At 30.5% G+C, this 22,709-nt stretch overlaps 1 protein-coding gene across 2 annotated transcripts in view; it reads left to right on the top strand.

The window, feature by feature from the left end:
* Nucleotides 1-22,709, top strand: part of LOC148303346 (kinesin-like protein CG14535) — a 95,883-nt gene that overhangs the window by 36,993 nt on the left and 36,181 nt on the right. For both annotated transcript variants that reach the window (XM_088270135.1, XM_088270134.1), the window contains exon 3: nt 4,242-4,428. In XM_088270135.1, the coding sequence (XP_088126261.1) occupies nt 4,242-4,428 (187 nt within the window). The remainder of the gene's footprint in view (nt 1-4,241; nt 4,429-22,709) is intronic.

Below are 22,709 nucleotides of genomic sequence, written 5' to 3'. Positions count from 1 at the left end.
TGGAGGATCTTCCTCTCCCTCTCTTTCCCTCCAGGCTACCGATCACAACTAGTCGTTCCAGGCTATCCTCGTTGCCACGCGCAACGTGTCCAAAGAACTGGAGAATCCGTCGGGTACAGATATTGGCCAGAGTCAAGCCATCCAAGCGTAGTTCCTGGCGAATGGACTCATTGGTGCGTCTAGCTGTCCATGGAATTCGGAGCATGCGCCTCCAACACCACATTTCGAAGGCATCAATTTTTCTCCTTTCTGCTGCTTTTATAGTCCATGTTTCAGCAGCATAGAGAAAAATGGAGTGGACCAAGCTCCTGACAAGCTTCATCTTGGTGTTGTTACTCACTTACTTTAGGTACATAAATATAAATCTTTGGAAACAATATTTGGAGTGAATACAAATTTTTATACTCAAATGCGGGAATTAACCTCACAAAAGGGGTAGTTTTCATATTTTAATTGATATCTTAATGGCCGCCATCTAAAATTAAAATTGTTTGTATTAGTATCATTATAGTGCGAAAAACTAAATCATAATTCTTTAAAATTTTTCAATGTTTTTTCCTCTGTGTTATTTCTCTCTTTCGTTTTATTGATGTATGGTTTTAAATTGAGTCTATATTTATTTATTTTTATAATTTTAATTTTATAAGCACATATTTATTGAAAACAAAACAGTTTGGTATTGAAACAAAGGCAACTTTAAGTGAAAGTTGGACTTTAAACCCTAAAACACTACTTTCGTTAAGGTACTAAGTTTCGTTAAGTTACTACATAAGTTTCGTTAAGGTAGCATTTTTAAGATTGAGTTTTCTAGTTTACGACATACTAAAATATTTGATAGCTTTTTTAGGAAGTTACTTTTACTTAAAGTCTCAAAAGAATAATATTTCATAATAACTTTTAAAATATATAATAATTTTTAAACTTTTTTTACAAAGTTTAACATTAACTGTATATTTATATTCGGAGTTATCAGTATTAAGAATATATATTCCTGAATCCTTTTTTTGTAGTCATATATAGAATATCTCTAATTTATGTTATTTATTATGAAAAAGTCTAATTATATAATCTAACAGGTGTAAAATATATTCAAAATGAAGCAATGAAAATTTTTTAAATCTCTGAAACAACAATGCAATCGAAAATATTTAAAAATTATAAATGACACCAGCTGTCAAGAACAATACTATTCACCATGAACAATATTTAGCATTGCATGCGTTACTGTAACGTTCAAGATATAGTGCGGTAAAAAAATATTTATATATATCTTTTACACCTGTCACAAGTTTATGATGTGTTATAATGTGCTCATATTTTACATTAAAAATACGAACATATGACATTGCGTTAAAATTTTGAAACAATCGACGAAAAACTTGAAGAATTTTGCGATTTTTAACAAACGAACATTTTTTTAAGTAACATATAGATTTCAAATAATATACATGTTTTTAAAAAAATTATCTGTTAGTAGGTTTTGTAGTAAAACAGATTTTAATTTGTGGTAACATCTTTAATAATTGTAATACAGCTCTCGTTATGTATTGATATAAACGTTTGTACAATATGTTTTGTAACTCTTACAATTTATAAGCATCGATTTTTTTTTTAATCTGTTGCAAAATACAAAGTTGCCTCCAATTTAAGAGTTTTTTCAACCTGCTAAAGTGACAGAAGAAATTTTAATATTTGTAAACACTCCAAGCAAATGATTTAGTGTTGCAGCATAACGTCTAGACAAGCTGTCTTTTGTATAAATCATGTCGCAACTCCGGTCCGTCGGTATAGGTACAAGAAAGAAGGTTAACTTGCGCGAGTCTTGAAAGAATGGTTCCGTTCTTTCCTAAAGGGCATCAGGTGCAAATGTCAACTTTGACTCATAGGGTTAAAAATCTTATCGTTAGGACGGGGCATAAAATAAAAGGGAGGGTTTAGTAGGATTTTCCCTTGCTGCAAAGTAGGTGCACTACTCCTTTTCTTATTGTAGAGGGTAGAATCGATTGATAAGCACAAAAGAAAGGGCAATCATTTCCACATGAACTGCAAAATGAAATATCCTCTTTCAGGAAAAGGATTCGGTAGTTTGGCGATAAAAATACTCTCGAATTAAGGTGCTGCAGCGTAAAAAAGAAATAAAATGATTTTATTATTTTAAAAATACTTCATTAATCGCAAAGAAAAATAATTCATAAATTGATTCTGCAGTCACTTTGTAGTAATATTTATATTTATTTCATTTTACATTTAACTAACCTAAAACCAATGTTTCTAAAAATCTATTATAAGGCATGTTTTGAGACATTTTGTATCATTTTTAAATACCGCATATCGTGTATATACGAAATATTTATTTAAGTTTATCACAAAAAAAAAATATTTTTTGCATTTAAGTTTTACTTGGTAAAAACTTATTATTATTTATTAAATTATTTATTAAATGGGTACGCATTTCTACTAAATGACTGCCGATCAATTGATAGAAATATTTTAAAAAAGATAACGCATTTGAAATAATACAGTTATTCATTATTGTACTAATTTAAAACTTTATCATTTTAAATGCTTTATTAACAATTAATCATAAATTAATTACGTATATCCACATTCTCTCTCTATGTTTAAAATAATGTTTTATTTATTGTTTCGGCATTAACTTTGTGGTAAAACATGTTACAATGATTAAAGAAAACACTTGTTTTTTACCACTTGAGTAAAAAGTGGTAAAAAACAAGTGTTTTCTTTAATCATTTTAAAATAATGCATTGAAACACGCGTCACAATAGATTTTAAGAAGTAGTGGTATTTATTAAGTGAAATTTAAATAAAAAAAAAACAATCTTAACTCAATTGATTGCTAAATAATCAAAACGTACCTTTTCTATCCACACCTAATAGTGCATAGGATACAAAAAACAAGAAAAAATGAAAATATTTATTTAATATTATTATTGTCGTAACAAAAAGTCTCGCGATGCAACGTTGAAAAATGGGTGTAAGATATGAAATGTGTGTGTATTACCTAATATATTATTCAAGTGTGTATGTAAGTTACCCCTTATTACATTTGCTCCACGTACAGTTGTCATTAATCATTCAAGTGCCGTGGAAAATAAAATGTATCCGTTTATTTCAATCTTTCCTTCCGCCGACCTGAGAATTTCCCCCATTATCTGTATGGATGCTGGAACACTTAGATACTAGGCATTCTTTGAAGATTTTTATATTAAGCCGTCCGTTGCAGCTGAACATCTCAAGTCATCTTGTATTAGAGAGTAATTTTTCAATTCCTTCTTTGAGAAAAGTATTAAAATAAATCCTTAAAATACCCAAGAAAATTTTAATAACGAGAACGTTTTCGCTTTTTTAGTGCATTGTTTTTCTTTGTGTTTGCTTTGTTTTCGATCTACTTTTAACGAAACCTTCTATAAATAAATTAACTTTTTTTTTAATTTTGCAGAACCGGATTTAACAAAACTTTTTTATTTATAAACGTATGAGAATCGTACTTCACACTTAAAAAAATCTTACACAGTTTAATATTTTTTTACCACAAAATAAAAAAAAAGTCGGTTTATATATTTTTAGTAAAATTGAATTTAAAGGTGAAACTTCAAGTAAATCAACAGTAGTCGTCAGTTGTTTTGTGGTCTTTATCAATGCTATAAGGTTATTTAGTTGTAGAAAATAAACGTATATTTAATTTTAAAAAATAATTTAAACATCATATTAAAAATAATATTAGTTTGAGTTATGGATTCAGAAAGAAGAGCTTAGCTGATTAACCTTAGCTTTCACATAAATACATGACTATTTTACCAATTTTAATAATAATAAGTTCGGATAATTTATTTTTATAATTTATTTGGCACCATTTTCGTAAAATACTACATTGTGGGCACTTCTTTAGTTATTTCTTTTAAATGATTTAAATTTTATTATTAAAATCTGAATTAAAAAAATGATAATCAAGATTTTAAAACTATTTAGACATATAAAAATAAATACAAAAGAGCCATATTTAAATTATTTTATATTAAATTAATTCATTTCTTTCTTCCAGAGCCGCGGCCAAACTAAACCTGAATGGAAACCACATGTTTTTGATTTAGTTATTAAAATCTAAATTTAAAAAAATGTTCATCTAGATTCAAAAATTATTTACCCGTACAAAATAAAAATAAAAACAATTAAATGATGTTGTATTTACGAAATAATAAATAAATTTTTCTTTCTTCCAGAGCCGCGGCCAAACTAAACCTGAATGGATCACCCCACAGGCGGCGGAGGGAGGACGAGGGGGCGGGGGCCGCAGCCCCGCGGGAGGGGATCGGGGGCTTCAGCGCAGCCCTGCAGCGAGCCCCCCCTGCACCCCCTCCGGCCCTACTGAGAAGGATCGGCGCTAAGGAGGCCACAGGGGTGGGGAAAGTAAGTAGAAAGGCTTAATTTGTGTGCTTATTATTTAATTATACATGGTTATCGGAAATTCGATGGATCGCCTTGAGGAGATTGTAGTCTTTGACAAAATGCATGAGTTAAGAATAATTTTCATGATTATTTTTAAAAATGTGTATAAATAAGCCCTTATTGTAAAAGCCTAGATTGTAAAAAAAATAATAAGCAAATATAATACATTTTATTTCATAACAAACTAACATGAGTTTTGACAATAAAAACAATTCTCAAACTTTTATTCAAAAATAATTTTATATCACCAGGGACTTGTACAAATAATTTTACATATTTGAGGCTTCGACCTCAAACGTACAAATGCAGAACGTGACATCTCTCTTCACACATTTTTTTAGAATAGGCAGGAATATATTAAAATAATATTTTTAAACATTTTTTTCATTCTTAGCTTTCCATTACTCTTTTCAAAACCATATATTTGATCAAAGAAATACATTTTTGTTTTGTGTTTTAAGCAAAATGTTCAAATACGTTAAATGTTGTCTGGGTTTATAGAAAATTAAGCGATTTATCGTTTATTGGGCCTTAAGGTACTTGTATAAGTTAAGGAAGTCGGGACTGCGTTTAGATCGCTGCGCGTTAGAAACCTCCGCACTAATTAGAAAGAAGCATGATTAAGATGAAAAAAAGGATAACAACTTTGATCCATAAGAAACTGTGATCCTGTTAATACAAAATCCTTTTTGGTCATCATAGAAATACTTAAAATCTTCATTTTTAGTTATAACATAAATTATTATTTCCAACTATTATTTCCTTACTATTATTTTTTGTTCTCCCTGTTTAGTACGAGCATGATTTATATTTTGTATTTGAATAAATTGCATCCCTCCGCCCTTTCTGTGTCGAGTAAAAAGCGTTTTCTACGTAACAATAGTTTACTCCTAAATGTCTTGCACGGAAACCTTCCAAACAAAGAAAGCCTAAATCACCACCCGCAATACACAAGAGATATCTTCTTAGGGAGGGTAATCTATTCAGAGTTAACTAACCCTGAAATTCGAGGAATGTAACATGCTTACTTATGCTTACTTAGCCTGCAATGAGAAAACGTAGGAATCTCCTCATTGGCTCTAAGCTTCGAGCGTTCTACAGTCCTCGGATGTTCCTGGCTACAGTAAGAACTAAGAACGGTAAACAACGTTAATTGAAAACTTTCCCCGGAAAGAAGTTGCAATAACTCATTTCTTTCCTTTGATGGAAACTCGTTGGAATGACCCCGTAGCCGATAAACAAATCACAGAGCGAACAGGCAGAAACTCTGGATGCGAAGCCTTCAGAAGTCGACATGCAAATTTAATAATCCGAAATGCCTTTTCACATTTCAATGTGAAAGGATCTGATATTTTTGACGTTTTTTTATAAATCATTTACAAAACAAATCCAAATATTTTATACGCTATATCTCGCAAGCTGAGAAAATTCACGGTGAAAATATTTAACAATGAACTTTGAAATTAGTTATAGTAAATAAACATGTAATAAATCATATGAATAAACATGATCATAAGTTAATTATATTAAATTATAAAAAATATATAACCTCCTTTCTAACGATAATTCAACTTCATAGAAATATATTTACTTAATAAATTTAAAAACTTATATTAACCTACTATCAAAGTATTTTTAACAATTAAAAGGATGTAAAAAAATATTAATAAACTCAGTAATATAATTTCATAAGGTTATATATTACTTATTTTTTTGTTGATTACCTGTGTGGAAAGAAAAAAAAACATTTAAATTATTTATTCCTTACGAACCTTGACACATTTTAAAAATTAAATTTGAAATATGCGTCTAACTATTCCCAGTTTGTCCTGAGAGGCCGATGGAGTTGATTGAAAAACTCCATATTCAGATGAGAATTTCTGAGGAAAATTGAAATGTGAATCAGAACTGAACAAAGTGAGCGGTTGAACTGACAGAACCGACCCTAGTTTCTACTTCTGAGGATCTATTTGCAATTCAGATTGGCCATTTTGAATTGAAAGGTGTGGTTGGATATCTGCCGTGAATTTTCAGGTAAAACTTTCATTTCACGATTCCAGTAAAACTGAGCTCTCAACTTGGTAAAAGTATGATATAAACTGGTTTTTTCGCGTACTATAACGGGTTTATTACACTGTAAATAAACAAAGTTAAGTACTGTGGATTTGACAAGCTATATTCATATTATATTAAATTAGATATTACTTTCCGTTAATTGAATCGGCATTCACCTTGTGGTTAAATATATCCATTTTTAATTTTAGTTTTATTTCGTTAAAACCACTTTTTTAAAATAAATCTTTTATGACACGTGTTTCGATGCATTCCGCATCATTTTCAAACACCGCACGTGAAGCTTAAGATATTAAGAAATAGTGGTATTTACTAAGTAAAACTCAAAGTAAAAATGAGATGGCGTTCTTTGTACATACCGTGATTTCAAATTGATATATGAAGCAAGGAAATAAAGTTAACCCATATTGGACATAACATTTGGACGTGCTTCCACCCGCTAGCCAATAACTAACAGCCAAACGCTCCCTCCGAATATTTTCTTATCACACATTTCCTCCCTATTAACCCGGAAAACAAACGCTTTCTCTATACGTTAAGCCTATTTATATTTTGAGCAGGCTGTATTCTCCCTTGGGGGATAGTTTTATTGAACTGTTTCCTGCCAACCTTCTATCTCTCCACAATTTACGAACGTCCAGAATTTATATAGACCTTTGGTGAATGTTCCAACACCATACGCCTTATGATATACACATCCCTTTTCGTCAATTTGTATTGACCAATAAGACCAATCTAGGAGGACCCTTGGGATAAGCTCCTTATTGATTACTGGACCCTTTTCAAGTGCGACGCTCCACCGACTTGAAAAAGAAACACGAAATAAGGTGAAATCCTTTTCTCGTAAAATATCGCAAAGTAAAAAACGGGATACACGGTAGTTTGTATCCACCATTCTGCATTCTCTTGGACGTCGGCGTCAGGGCTTATCGCGTACTTCAATAATAATCATACCAAAAATTTTTTTACTTTAACTCTCGCATACTATTTTAAACTTGAATAGTTTGAAAATTATTAATTTGAATCATTTAAATTCAGAAAAATTAAAAACATACTCGTACTTTTAATAAGACTTAAAAAATTAAAACGATTTTTTATACCTAGAAGCGCATGACTGATCCATTATTGATCCAGATAGCACTGCATCGATGAGATGCAGTGCCCTATATACCATTGGGTCTAGTTCAGGGACAGAAGAAGAAGAATAACTTATAAATTAATCAAAGCTTACTTCTGATAAAAAGATGATTGTTTTAAAAACGGTATTGATATTGTATTATAATTAAATAATTTTTTTTTAAAGTACACAACTTCTTAAGCAGCAACATGTACCTTTTGTACACATCTGCCCTCATTTAAACTCAAATATGGCTAAGGTCCCCAGAAACCAATCCTAGTAATATTATACATCTATATATTTTTATTAAATCAACGATTGTTGTTTTTATGTATCTCACGAGTTGCAACACCAATATGATGCAGAAAATCACCTGCTGAGACCTTAGTCAAAAAACTGTCTACAAAACTCGTAAAACCTACTTCCTTTTACGGGCTTACCATCCTCCTTCATCTTGTAAAATGTTGTAATCGTTTCACTTCATGTAATTTCATTTTAATGTTTTTTGTTTGCACTATAAGTGATAAAATAATATTAATAAATATTTAAAGTAATAAAACGATAATTTTCGTAATCACGGCGATAAAGAAATTAATTTGTTGTATATGTTTGGTAAATCACATAAAGACTGCGACAAATTTTCACTGCAAAGTGTTTTAATTTCCATTAGAGTACATTCAGAAGTCTTAATGCATGGAAAATGATAAGCATGATATAACAGCATTATTATGGTTATCTTTCATATAATTTTTTAGTATCTCATCAAAGATGAAGGAGACTTTGGAAATCTGGGCATTTACGAGGCTGACGACCGTCATAGGCTGGTTTAAGTGATCACTTTACACACGTGTAACATTCACCAATTATATCCATTATTGACAACCACACTACTCAAACTCTAGGAAGTTCTATATATATATATATATGAACCAATTTCGAAACATTTTTCTTGAATCACTAGAGACATCTATTGGTGAGATGAAAAGAAGCTATTTATTGAGCAGAAACTCTTTTGTTAGTATGCGAGATCCGAATCCTGGATTATAATCACATACGTGAGAAACGCCAGAAAATATCTTTTTCATTTTTATTATTATCATTCATAATAATAATAAAAAAAATGTGAGGTCCGACCTCAAATACTAATATTTAAGAGTTTCTGCTCAATAAAAAACTACTATTAATCTCACCAATAGATGTCTCTAGTGATTCAAGAATAATGTTTCAAAATTGGTTCATATATATATATATATAGAACTTCCAAGAATTTGAGTAGTTTGGTTGTCAATAATGGGTAGAATTGGTGATTGTTACACGTGTGTAAAGTGATCACTTAAACCAGCCTATGACGGTCGTCAGCCCCGTAAATGCCCAGACTTCCATATTCTACTTCATCTTTGATGAGATGTCAAAAAATAATAATAAGAAATATGTTTATCTTTATTTTATTTATTGTTTCGGCATTAACTTTGTGGTAAGACATGTTACAATGATTAAAGAAAACACTTCGTTTTTTACCACGTGAGTTTTATTATAGACTACATGTTTCAGGAGTTAAACTTCCATCATTCAGGTCTGTATAATAACTTTATAATGAATGATGGAAGTTTAACTTCTGAAACATGAAGTCTATAATAAAACTCAATTGGTAAAAAACGAAGTGTTTTCTTTAATCATGTTTATCTTTCATAAAAAATAATAGTGAAAGCAAGTAAAAAGCTCAACCACTTGTGCAAGTATAAAATCCGTGTAGATGTTAAGCTGACAAGGAGGTCGCTCAACAAGTAGTCACTAATATTTCCATAACAAGGGGATGCTTCCATAAGCATATTGATATTGGCCGTTTCGCGAACTACGAACAGGAACAAGGCTCCCCCTCATTGGCTACCACGGACACAGCTACAGCCAGCCTTGGCTACAGGCCAGACAATCATCGACCGGGTCTACCTATCCACAACCCGACCGTACTGAAACGTCTGAAAAAACAATCCCGCTAATGTTTTAGGCCATTTCAGCGTTGTTTTGTGTCTAAATTACTCCCAATTTACATCGTTTTATTCCTAATCGCCTAATTTGTGAAATAATGCTGATAAATGCTGATTAATGCTGATTACGTTTGTTATACTCTTAAAGTATCATCACCACGTTATATTATTTGATACAATAACGTAACATTTAATAATCAAGAATCACGTTACTTCATTCAAGTATATTTTTTTAACATGATAAGTATTAATTTTATTAGTATTATATTTTATTTATCTATTAAATAAGAAGTCCCTTGAACTTTCTTTAAATTTTATTTCATACTATCTTATACCAAAATATGCGTTGGTGTGGCTTAGTCTGGTAGAATGGAAAATGAAAATAAATTAAAAACATGTTTAAATATGTTTAATTTTACAATGCTTGTAAATTTAAAAAAAAATAGAGAATATCTATGAAACAACAATGAAATAAAAAAAATTAAGTAACAGCAGTTGTCAAGAAGTACGCTATCCACCACGAACAATGCTTTATTTTGCGTATGTTGCTGTAATGTTAAACAGGTGGCGCTGCCATTGCCGAGAAATAAAGATATTAGCAATGCCTGTGACATTCCGGGGCTGCATATCCGTATTCCGACGAGTTTGTGCAAGCTGTGATTTGTGATTCATAAGTTCAGGACTTTCCATGAGAGCCTTCCACATAGTACAATTAAAAACACGAAATGGACATACCATATTATAATTAATTTATTTATGTATGTTTGAATCACTATAACTCATATTCAAAAGCGTCAAAAAATTACAGGCAAGGTCTTTTTCACAAAAAAAAAATATATATAAATATATATATATATATATATATATATATATATATATATATATATATATATATATATATATATATATATATATATATATATATATATATATATATATATATATATATATATATATATATATATATATATATATATATATATATATATATATATATATATATATATATACATATATATATATATATATTATGCAGTGAAAAATTATTTTCCCGAGAGAAGAAACTAAGTTGAGATCGCTAATTGGTGCGGTGCCGTAGTGCAATATTTTGTAAAGCTTTAAACTTTTAAGACAGTACATAATGTCTATAGTCTACAGTGTGTAGTTTCAGTAAAAACTCCAAACTTATCAAAGTTAAGATGATAAATTATGCCGGAGTTTCGTATTTACAATCGCATTTTTTTTTTATTGATATTTAATATTGAACGGCCAGAAAATAAGTACAAAATATTCATATCGAAGAAGTGTTCGTTTGTATATTTTCAAGCCTTTAACTGATCACATACAAACACATATCAATTATTAAGTATTATACAAAGTAAACGACGAAAGGTAAGGGAAGTGTTAAATTGGATAAATTTAAATATGAAAACGTGAAAACGTGCTTAATAAAAAGCTTCTTTACATCTCATCAATAGATGTCTCTAGTGAAGTTCTAGTGATTCATGAACAAGGTTTCTAAATTGGTTCATATATATAGAACTTCCAAGAATTTGAGTAGTGTGGTTGTCAATAATGGGTAGAATTGGTGAATGTTACACGTGTGTAAAGTGATCACTTAAACCAGCCTATGACGGTCGTAAGCCCCGTAAATGCCCAGACATCCATATTCTTCTTCATCTTTGATGAGATGTCAAAAAATAATATGAAAACGTGTTAAAAAAATATGATTTTTACTTTTTTTTTTAATTTGATGGATATTGCGATGTACTAAAACAATAATCAATCAGAGATATTAATATTGCATCAACAAAAAATATATATATATTTGTAGGGACAAATAAAACCCTTATTCGTTCAAGGGTTGAAATAAATTCAGTATTTTCATACATTCTTACATTAAACAATTTTACCTGAGGGCGAACTTTCCTAAACCACTAACATTAAGCTTAAACATGCAATGAAATGCATATCAACGAGTGATTAATTGATATTTTTTCCGACAGTGGTGTGTGTTTTGTATCCAGCTGTGTGTAGAGTATTTAAGTAGACTGTTAATTACAAATATAAACATAAAGTCGTTTGTCTAATGAGAACATTACATTAATTTGATCTACATTATTTTTTTTACATTTAAATCATGTTGTAAAGATAACAAATATGAAAATCAGAAGGAGCTAAATCAGAAGAGTAAGGTGAATGCTTCAAAGCATCCCAATTTAGCTCCTTGTTGTGTTATCATCTCTGTAAAGCTCAACCGCTAACGGTAAACTGAAAAAAAAATTAAACTGAAAAGAGACCCTCCTTTATATGATACAAAGACACCATTAAGAATATTTGTTAACACGGTTGGTGAAAAAAATATGCCACAGTCTACGTAAAAATACGGCATTACTTATGCAATCAACCTAATATATACATATGTGTATTATTTTTTGACATCTCATCAAAGATGAAGAAGAATATGGAAGTCTGGGCATTTATGGGGCTTACGACCGTCATAGGCTGGTTTAAGTGATCGCTTTACACACGTGTAACATTCACCAATTCTACCCATTATTGACAACCACTCTACTCAAATTCTTGGAAGTTCTATATATATAAACCAATTTAGAAACCTTGTTCATGAATCACTAGAACTTCACTAGAGACATCTATTGGTGAGATGTAAAGAAGCTTTTTATTAAGCAGAAACTCTTATATTAGTATGTGAGATCAGATTACATTTACGGGTCGTAAGCCCCGTAAATGCCCAGACTTCCATATTCTTCTTCATCTTTGATGAGATGTCAAAAAATAATATGAAAATAACTCCTGTAATTGGAGATAATCCAGATTTTGTGAACAAGTATTTGGACACACTCAAAATGTTGTACATATGTGTACATTAAATTAATTTTTAATTAATAACAATCGCCATATCGATCACCATATCGCATACGTCAACTTATTTTTTATAATAAACAATGGTTAAGTGATAAAATACGCGATTCAGATGCCAATTTAGGGTAGTAATAAATAAATATTATCATGAAAATATCTAGTCGAATACCAAATATAGTACCTTGTGTGTGGTAGCCAAATATACACGTATGAATATTGTCATTAAATTTTTGTTTTTCATTTAAATTCGAAACTTTGTAAAACGTCAAATAAAATTAAATTTAAATAACGACTCTCCTGTTCTAATTTATCACTACAAAAGGGTTTATTAAATAACTTGGTAGGATATACAATGCAAAGATAAACTGCGTGATTTATAGTATTAATAGATATCCTTTAAAGTAAGATAGTTCACGATAAACTTAAATAATGATGAAATTCGACACAAGTGATTCGTGATTCAGGGTCTTCACCCCGAAACAGGGGCTGTTATCAGTAACCTACTGATTTAGTACTTGAGTTAATATTAAGATACTTTATCGGCTTGTTTAGAGACTAACTTATTGGAATAGGAGATTTACATGTCATTCTGATTCTGAACCTTTTATCTTTACAAATAAAAACTTAAATATTGGTTTGTTAAAAATCTGATATCTCCCAAAGTTATTCACCGATTGCAAGTTGAAAATCATAAATGAAGTTTTTTTTAAAACATTTTTTTAACCTGTTGATGAAAACATCTGTAGTTCTTGAAACTTGGCGTGTTTACATGAATAAACCCAAAAGTGGTCTTTGACAAGAATTTTTATACTTATTTTATTTCATAATTAATTGATATGGCTATACGCTATATAAGTTTTATGTATATATTACTAACTATCATTATCCACACCTAACTAGCATATTGATTCAATATTAAGATGATTCTTAATTATGAGAACGCAATGCAATCAGTCCTGCGCTTTAGGTACCAGTCCAGAGTAATGTAAAATAAATATTGTAGTAAATAAACACTTTTACATATTTTAACCCTCCTAGGAATCAAACCCGGGTCCTTCATCATGGTCGCCAAATGTTCTTACCAATGAACTATGGAAAACGATTAAAATTAGATATTTTAATGTAAATATACAGCAAATGATTACTCATGCTTGGCGATAGAATTAAATGTAGATCTATGTATGTATAAAGATTAAAAGAATATATATTTTAAAATTAATTTGTTTACTTGAAAAATAAACTTAAACGTAAGATTTGTTTTTAGATTATTAAATTTTTACTTAGCTTATTACATCTTCAATTAATAAATCATCCACTTTGAGGTCAAACATAGCAATATTTTCTCGGTAGGTAATTCTGCCCTTTTTATGGTTTCTGATTTCGTTCTTGGTAGTGAATTGTATCCTTCGGGAAGTTTGTTGTAGACCGCAACTTTCAGCTTTATATAATAATGTTCGAAATATAGGTCTCGTTTATATTAACCCAATGACCAAATTCCTTTAACCATAATACTGCGGTCTCCTAACGACCTTTAAGGCACGAAAGCCTTCAAACTATGAACCGTAGAAAATATTATCTATAGGCACGTTCCTGGAGTATAAAATAAAAATTAATTACCAAATATTTTATTAAGACCGCATTAACATGGGAATGATGGCATGGCCCGTCTCAGTAACCGTCGTGCCGTTTCATTTGGCATGATCGTAATTTTGAGGCGTCGTTTACACAAATATAAAAACAGAAATGAATGAATACAAAACGCGCGATATGAAATCAAACAGCCCAATTTATTTATAACGCGCCCATTTGAAGAGCATAAACTTCCTTTATGAGAAAGAGAATAAATGTTATATTTTTCTGTCACGCATTGTGGATTCCCAACCACTCCTCCACCCTTAAGTCCCTATTATTTAATAGGGGATGTATTATCCCCGCTGGGAGCAATACATAACGCCATTAAGTAAATAGGAAAATGTATGGACTACTTGAAAATTATCAGAGTTATAGGCCAGATTTCCGCTGCCACTCCCACAGTTATACTTTTATAGAGACGTAATAACAATAAATTTATTGTGAACAATGCTGTTATTATGCTTAATTACCCGATAATATTTATGAAACGGGCAAATACCCGTCCGCCCATGATGAAGCGATAAGAGAAGTGCTCAATATAAGAAATAACTTCACATTTTAAAGGGAGAACTATTGTAACAGCGGCCTTATTATAGGTAGAGCTTAACATGTTCTCACACTTCATGGAATGGTTTCAATGTATATATTGCATGTTTATTATACTTGTCATTCAACAATATTTATGAAGTTTGTTGCACCTTCATATTGCACGTCATAGCACTTTAACATAAACTGTTTTAAAAAATACCCGAATTTCAATTTTACTTCTTTCGACACCAATCAATAGTATCTTTTAAATATTATCAATATTGTACATAAGTCTGTCCCGATCTTTGTTCACAAATTCTTGAGCTAACCCCCGAAGGACTGTTTTTTTATTGTTGATAAATTCAAGATATCTTAACAGACACAAAGTAACTTTTAATGGATAGGGAATATATAAGTTTAAGCTTATAAAGACAAACTATCTCGTCACGTTGAGATATTTATGAAATATGTTTATTGAAAACAGACTCTCGAGGGTAAATTTTAATATTTGAGAGCAAGGATCTGGATTCACTGGAAATTTAATTGACAAGAAATAACTTGTCGTAAAGTAAAATACTAAAAAAATATCTATTTCAAAAAAGTAAAAGCTCTATACTTCACAAAGCTCTCAACATATGATGATCTTAGTAGTATGAGAAGTGACGGTTGTAAATATTATTTACATATGTATACAACTTCCAAAAATCTGAACAGCATGCCAAGAAATACAGAGCAGAGCAAAATATATCTCACACTAAATTATAAAGTGATCCGAAATCCAGTCGATAATTGGTCGTATGCCCTGTAAAATTTCTAGACTTTCATATATCATTAATAAAAAAGATAAATCTTTGATGAAATATCTGTTATTTAAATTATATTTTTTTAAATATATTGCAGTTAAATAAATTAAAACTTCAACACGATGTTAGTAACAGCTTACTCTTGTGAACTAGGTAATTATTTGCAAAAATAATCCTCTGCCACGCACCCCCAAGTTTCCCTGTTTAACCAAAGGGAAAGTTCGAAGGCAGTCTTCTCGTAGGATTTACTCTAAGTTACGGTGGAAACTTTTTATTATACCTTCTAATGAAGTCTAAGTTAATTGCCGCCTTTACAGTTTTGTTTCATGTAACTTGGAAACGGCTCCACGTAATTCCGCCTACAAACGAACGAGAAAGAAAGTGCTCACAATAAAAAAGACCAATAACTTAAGTTGCTCTGAGGAAAATTATTATTCGCGTGCATAATTTTTCATATTATGCCCCCTCAAAAAAATCTCGCAATTTGTAGAACGATTAAAAATTTTGGTAATCTCAATTTTCAGTTCCATTTTTATTAGTCATACCTAGGAGGTACACTTTTTGTGAAATCATTAGATGTTTGTAGCTCGGAAAGATAAAATTTCGCTTTGCGAATTTCATGTTCGAGTGCTGAAATAACGGAAATGTATACGGGTTCAACTGTTTTCAAACATTAATTTTTCATATGCCGACTTTTAATCCAGGAAGGAATTTTTTCGCGAGGCAAATATTTCAAGAGAAAATTCTAGATTTTGAACATGTTTATTGCATTTAATACCCTAGTAGATAGACTATGGTTACATTTACTGTGGTGAAATGCATAAATCCAATCGAATTAAAAATTCTAAAGACAATAAGAAAAATATATACTAGTAATTTCTATATTTATTGCATTTACTTCGTAATTAGTCGTTTTTACTTTATATTAGTATGAGAAACGAAAAGACTTTTTTTGGTTTTTTTTTCAAAATGTTACTAATATTTGTCTATATTATCTTATCGAGATTTCAGTCTACCGGTTTCGAGACATACTCGTCTCTTCGTCCGGACAATCATGAAACCACAAAATAAATTTCACAAGAAAAGTTATAACTTGCCCATTCATAAGTTTTTTTTAAATAAAATGCTTGTTTTATACCACTTAATGCGTTTTATTTCATTAAGCATGACTTCTTTTGAAAACTACAGATGTTTTCATCTACAAGTGAAAAGTAAAATTATCAACATGTTTATTCATTTGAATGTTGTATAACGAAAAACTGTAGAAATCCACATATCCGTAAATTTTTAAAAGAGACATAAATAAATAATACTTTGGCAATTTGATATGTTATTGTTAACATAACAGGCGGGTATAAAACATATGAAGGAATGCATAAATGTGGAAGAGGTGGAGAATGTTTGCATTAGTAGTGGTGTAGCATTTTGATCTCTCTGTATTGTTTACGAATCACGCTTGGGCTTATTATCAATTCAAATATGTAAGTACTATAAACATATTTTGCAAATGATAAAAAATATCTACCTGCAGCTTAGAATCAGACAAAATCATCCAAAGCTAATTTTAATACTCTTATTTTTGGCACAGCTATTTTATTTGTAAGCCTGTTCGGCAGACTAAACATGATGAATTTTATATGAAGGCTCACAGTCAGCTGCACTGTAAAGGATGTCCGGTACCCGAGCTACGCCGATATAGGCAGGTACGCTACACGTTGCGAGTCAGCATAATTGTAGAATGAACAAAGGCGTATTCGATCATTAGTAGGTATTACATATAACATTTTTTAATGCCTTGAGAGCACAAGTTTAGTTTTAATATATATATATATATATATATATATATATATATATATATATATATATATATATATATATATATATATATATATATATATATATATATATATATATACATATATATATATATATATATATATATATATATATATATATATATATATATATAAATATATTTATATATATATATATATATATACAATATATATATACATATATATATATATATATATATATATATATATATATATATATATATATATATATATATATATATATATACAGGTAGTTTAATGGCAAAGGGGTATATGTGTCCAAATTTTAATGACACCCACACGTGTGTAAACTGATTATCTTTCTTTATCTTTAATGAGATGTCAAACAATAATATGAATAATAACTCCTATAATTGGAGTTAATCCAGATTTGTGAACAAGTACTTAGACATACTCAAAATGTTGTAAATACAGTAAGTAATATCTGACGAAGCGGATGAAATAAATAAAACATGTTTTCCAAAATATTAAATAAGGATCATTCGTGTGTTTTTAATTTCTGGAGCTGTAAAATAAATTCAAGTTACACGGTACATAAACGAAGTTTAATTAATTTCCTACCCACTGTTTAACCGCGAATAAAACATCTCACGTGCAGTGGCTGTGTAAACCATCGCCCTGCTAAAATAATACCACTAAAATTACATTCCATTAAATGAAACAAAGAAATACAGCTCAGGTCACTAATAAAAAGGTCACAAATAAAATTCATTATTTCTTGAAAAAAATGAACACCCGTTTTCCCATATAAACCATTTTTTTAAAGGGCTAATAGCAACATACAACTATTTATTGAACTAAAGATATATTTTCTGTTCATTTTATGACATTAAAAAAGTTGAAAATGTAGAGTGCTTTAAATAGAGAAAGTTTTAATTACATTTTTTTATTTTTCATAGATTAGACGTTTAATTTGTAGAACTTTTTATTATTGATATATGAATTATTACAATCAAACACTCATTTTTTAGTCTACTGAATTATTTGTTATTGTTAAAAAACACGTAAAATAAGTTTTGTTACAATTGTTTCGCCTTGTTATGGCATTTTCAAACGAATGTGAAGATTAAATAGATTGATGATCCTTATTCTGACAGTTTTAACATATGCTGTAATAATTTACGGGAAACAAATTTATTTTATATTACACTACCTGTACCTAGTCACCCGTTGCTGTGGCTCAGATTGGTGAAACAGAAAAAAATAAAAGAGAAAGCATACATATATAGTACAAATATTCTATGTTTATTATGTATATCGTAGTCGTACAGGAGAAAGTGACCAACTAACAAAACGTAAAATGTTCATTTAAGTCACTTTTGCTTGTCAAGAAAATAAACATCAATGTAGTCAGTCATTTTTACCGACTCAATATATTATACTTTCAAGTTTAAAGTCATTTGAAATTTTTTTAGGGCAATATTAAGCTAGTGAGATGTCAAATAGTCTATGATCACGTTTATGCAAAAAATGCACTTGGTCACTTTCTCCTGTATGACTACGATAAATGAATTGAAAATCGCCCATCCTACCAAAACTCTATTTTGTTTTATGTCTTTATATCAATATAAGTCCAATGTATTCGTTATTTCATATATGAAAACGTCCTGTTACTGCTATTAGCTTTTACCACTATCTTTGCTGAAAGTTTCTCTAGTGAGGCTGCATAACCAAACGCCTTAGGGCACACCGGGCTTTGCGCCCCATTCATAAATAGATACCTCTAACCAATAGCAGCTTGTAGGTTCCTATCGAATTCCTTGAAATATACGTATATTCAACAACCACCAACACCAATAATGTTAACATTTAAGTAGTAAAGCTAAATATGTAGGTATATCCCAATTTATCAGCGAGTTCTGGAAACGCAAAATACATTCGTGTTTATCGAAAAATTCAACAACAACAAAAATTTATGAAAGTTAAGATATATTTTGTTAATTTTATAAATTAACACAACAGGTGCCGTGGCATAGTTGGGTAGACGCTTGACTGCGAAACTGGCATCGCGGATTCGATTCCCGCTAAGTGAAAATATATTTTTTTAAAGTTTTATTTTCAATTGGTCTGAGTGTTTGTGATGTATTTTTCACATATCTAATGTGACACGTATTTCGATGCATTCTGCATCATTTTAAATACGGATTGAAAATGACGTGTCACAATAGATTTTAAGAAATATTGATACTTACCAAGTAAAAATTGATTGATATACCACAATATGACTACCGAATCAATGAATAAATTTCTTATTGAAAATTTAAATTATTGTTTAAAATTTTTACTTTTTAGTGCCAAGGCGTTATTTTAAAACGCTAATTTATTTTCATATTTTTACTCATTGAAAGCATGAAGCCGACAATTTTGGTAAGAAAAGTTTTGTGAGACATGTATACGTTTTATCAAATCAATTAAAATGGGACGCTTTATCAACAAATTAATAAATATTGCACTACAGAAGGTGTCCCATAACGAGCGTTTATCCAACACTTGAAGAGTCGCTTGTTTAAGACCCCTTTCGTTAGCTTCCGTGCCGAATACGGTGTAAAAGTTACAAGTGCAATTACGTGACTAAGCGCAAAACATTAATTCAGCATTCAAACATACATTCCTTGCCGCAAATCTAACTACCCTATCCAGGATTATCGGAAGGAAGAACTATCTTCGTACAATATGCAAACATATCTACTTTTACCTCATTTCCAGTGGTACAATATTAATACGAGTACACCTCTCGTATTCTGTTGTTCAACGCCGGATTTATTTTAACTGGTGCATGAAAATTTGTATGGTATTCGTACGGGTTTGCGGTTAAACTTACGTTTACCGGGATTAATATACAGTATGTACTCGTACTTACTTCGAGATGTGGTTCAGCGTTTGCTACACGGAATAAGTTTTCGTAACGAAAGACTACAAAGCGTCATGTTTGTTGTCGTTAACGAGATAAATATTAGTACCAAGTTTTATATTTACGTTTCGTAAGATCAGTGTTCACCATTTATTGAGAAAAGGGGGATACAATTTTTTTTATCTAGTAGGCTGGTTAAATTACTAGTATCATTCCTGTTGGAATCTAATTCTCTCTTCTTTCTGATTTAAAAATATTGATTGTAATGTAAGTTTATTTCATTTGCATTAGCAGTTAATTAAAAAAAGTTGTAATAAAGGCCTTCTAATATTGAGGGTAGAGGGGAGATGGAGTAAGTTTGTACATTTAAAGTATATTTTAGGCACGCATCTTTATATTTCAATCTGTGGTATTAACAATATTGATATAAGTGCATCACTCCTGTGATGAAATTTATTGCCGTCATACAAAACGGTTTTGAGAAAGCTGATTTTGCAAAATAAAAATGACGAGAGAAATCATTTCTTAATGGGCTATTATAAACATAATATGAGTTTTAAAATATCCTTTATATGTAGAGTATGCTCAAATTGATATTCCTTCTATTAGTAAAAATAGTATTTTCTCCAAAAATACTGAAATCGAACCTCTCAAATATCCATTTTTTTTTACTTACTGCACAGTAAAATTCCGATTGATAAATATAAATAAAGCTTCCGTGAATTCACAGTCAAATGACAAAATTCTACAAAATCAATATATATCCTATATGAGTTATTTAGACCAAAAAACCAGGATTTTTTGGAGATCTGGATAAAAATGTTTATGATTCTTTTTACAAATTGAATAAACGAGTATATCAAAAAAATAATTTAACCGTGACTTTTTATGAAACTTTTAATTATTTTCATTAAAAAAGCCATCGAAGTCCGCAGAGCGAAGTTCAAAATATTACGATGTAAAAAGTTAAAAGAAAAATGCAAATTATTCCACATTAAAACTTCTCCGTTTAACTGAACGACAGTTTGAAACATTTTTAATAAATCACCTGCAAATTACCTTTAGTGTTTTGAGGTCTTTATTAAATATTTGCTTTATATAGAAGTACAATAATAAATAAGGAAAGTTCAAAGAGTGCGGTGACGCAGTTCCGGGGGGGAAAGGACCCTGGCCTGCGACTAATGTGGTTCCTAGAATCTACCTGGCTATGTGCGAGGGTAGGTATCGCGGAAACTTTTCAAACGGGAAAGGCTTCGTTAGGATTCGATGGGAAGTGGAACTTTCCCGCGCCAACTTAAATAAATACCCCCGTTTCACCCTGATTTTAGCAATTAAATTCCACCGTTACTTAAGATCCAAATCACCTGTATATCCCGCAGCCTCTATCCAGTTCTTACTCCCAAATTTACCCCTCGGATCGAGAACTGAGAACACCATTTTGCATAAATGAATAAATCAGCGACGGAGACACTGGAAGAAATCGGGGTTAAGGATTTGTTAATTAAAACCATTCTGTCTTAACAAATAAGTTTTACATACTTTTCCGGCATTCGTAATGAGCGATGATTTGACAGGAACCATTCGGTCTTAGCAAATAAATTTTACATACTTTTCAAGCATTCTTTTAAATTTAATTTTAAATTTTAATATGAATTTCATACATAAGTCATGTTTATAATATTCCCGATAAGTAATTTCCATTTCTCATCTTTGGACATGGGATTAGGGTTAAAAAGACTGAAAAACGAGTAAAAAAGTTTGAAAAAAGACAAAAAATTAAAGAAAACTGACACAGGGCAAATTTTTAAATATAAATCAATAAACGGATATAGTATATAGAGATTTAAAAAACATAAAGCATGTTTAAAGGAAACAACTGAGAAAATATAACTAATCACTTACACAAATATCTTTCCATAAAGTATTTTTTCAGCTCTATTATTTTGGATTTTTAATTGAGATTTTACTCTTAATGAGCGATGATTTGACAGGAACCGTTCGGTATTAAAAAATAAATTTTCCACACTTTTCTAGCATTTTTTTATGAGCAATGATTTAGCAAGAACTACTAGGTCTTAGTAAATAAGTTTTACATATTTCTCCAGCACACTTTATGAGCGACGATTTGACAGGAACCATTCGGTCTTAGCGATTATGTTTTTCATATTTTTACGGCATTCTTGATCAGCGATAATTTGACAGCAACCATTTGGTCTTTAAGATAACAAATAAGTTTTTCATACTTTTTCAGCATTCTAAATGAGCGATGGTTTGACAGGACTCTCAAAAGATTTAGTTTTTAAGAGAGCTTTTTTTCCTCTGAGTAGATTTTGCGTTTAATTTTTGCAAGTGCATTGGGGACGATAAATCCTAAGGTTTACTTAAAACGGAACATCGTAAAATCTCGGCTACTCCATTCCGAAGGCGTTGTCGATCGTAAACGATGTGCGTAATCTGGTTCGTGAAGGTTGCCACTTGCGTTCATCCTATTCCTCTCGTCCCATCGATCGTAAC

This window comes from Brachycentrus maculatus, unplaced genomic scaffold, assembly GCF_059751285.1.
Source record: "Brachycentrus maculatus isolate JH-2025_06_01 unplaced genomic scaffold, ASM5975128v1 h1tg000372l, whole genome shotgun sequence".
Classification (NCBI taxonomy): domain Eukaryota; kingdom Metazoa; phylum Arthropoda; class Insecta; order Trichoptera; family Brachycentridae; genus Brachycentrus; species Brachycentrus maculatus.
The sequence above is the reverse complement of the archived record's forward strand: the minus strand, read 5'-3'. Positions and strand labels throughout refer to the sequence as shown.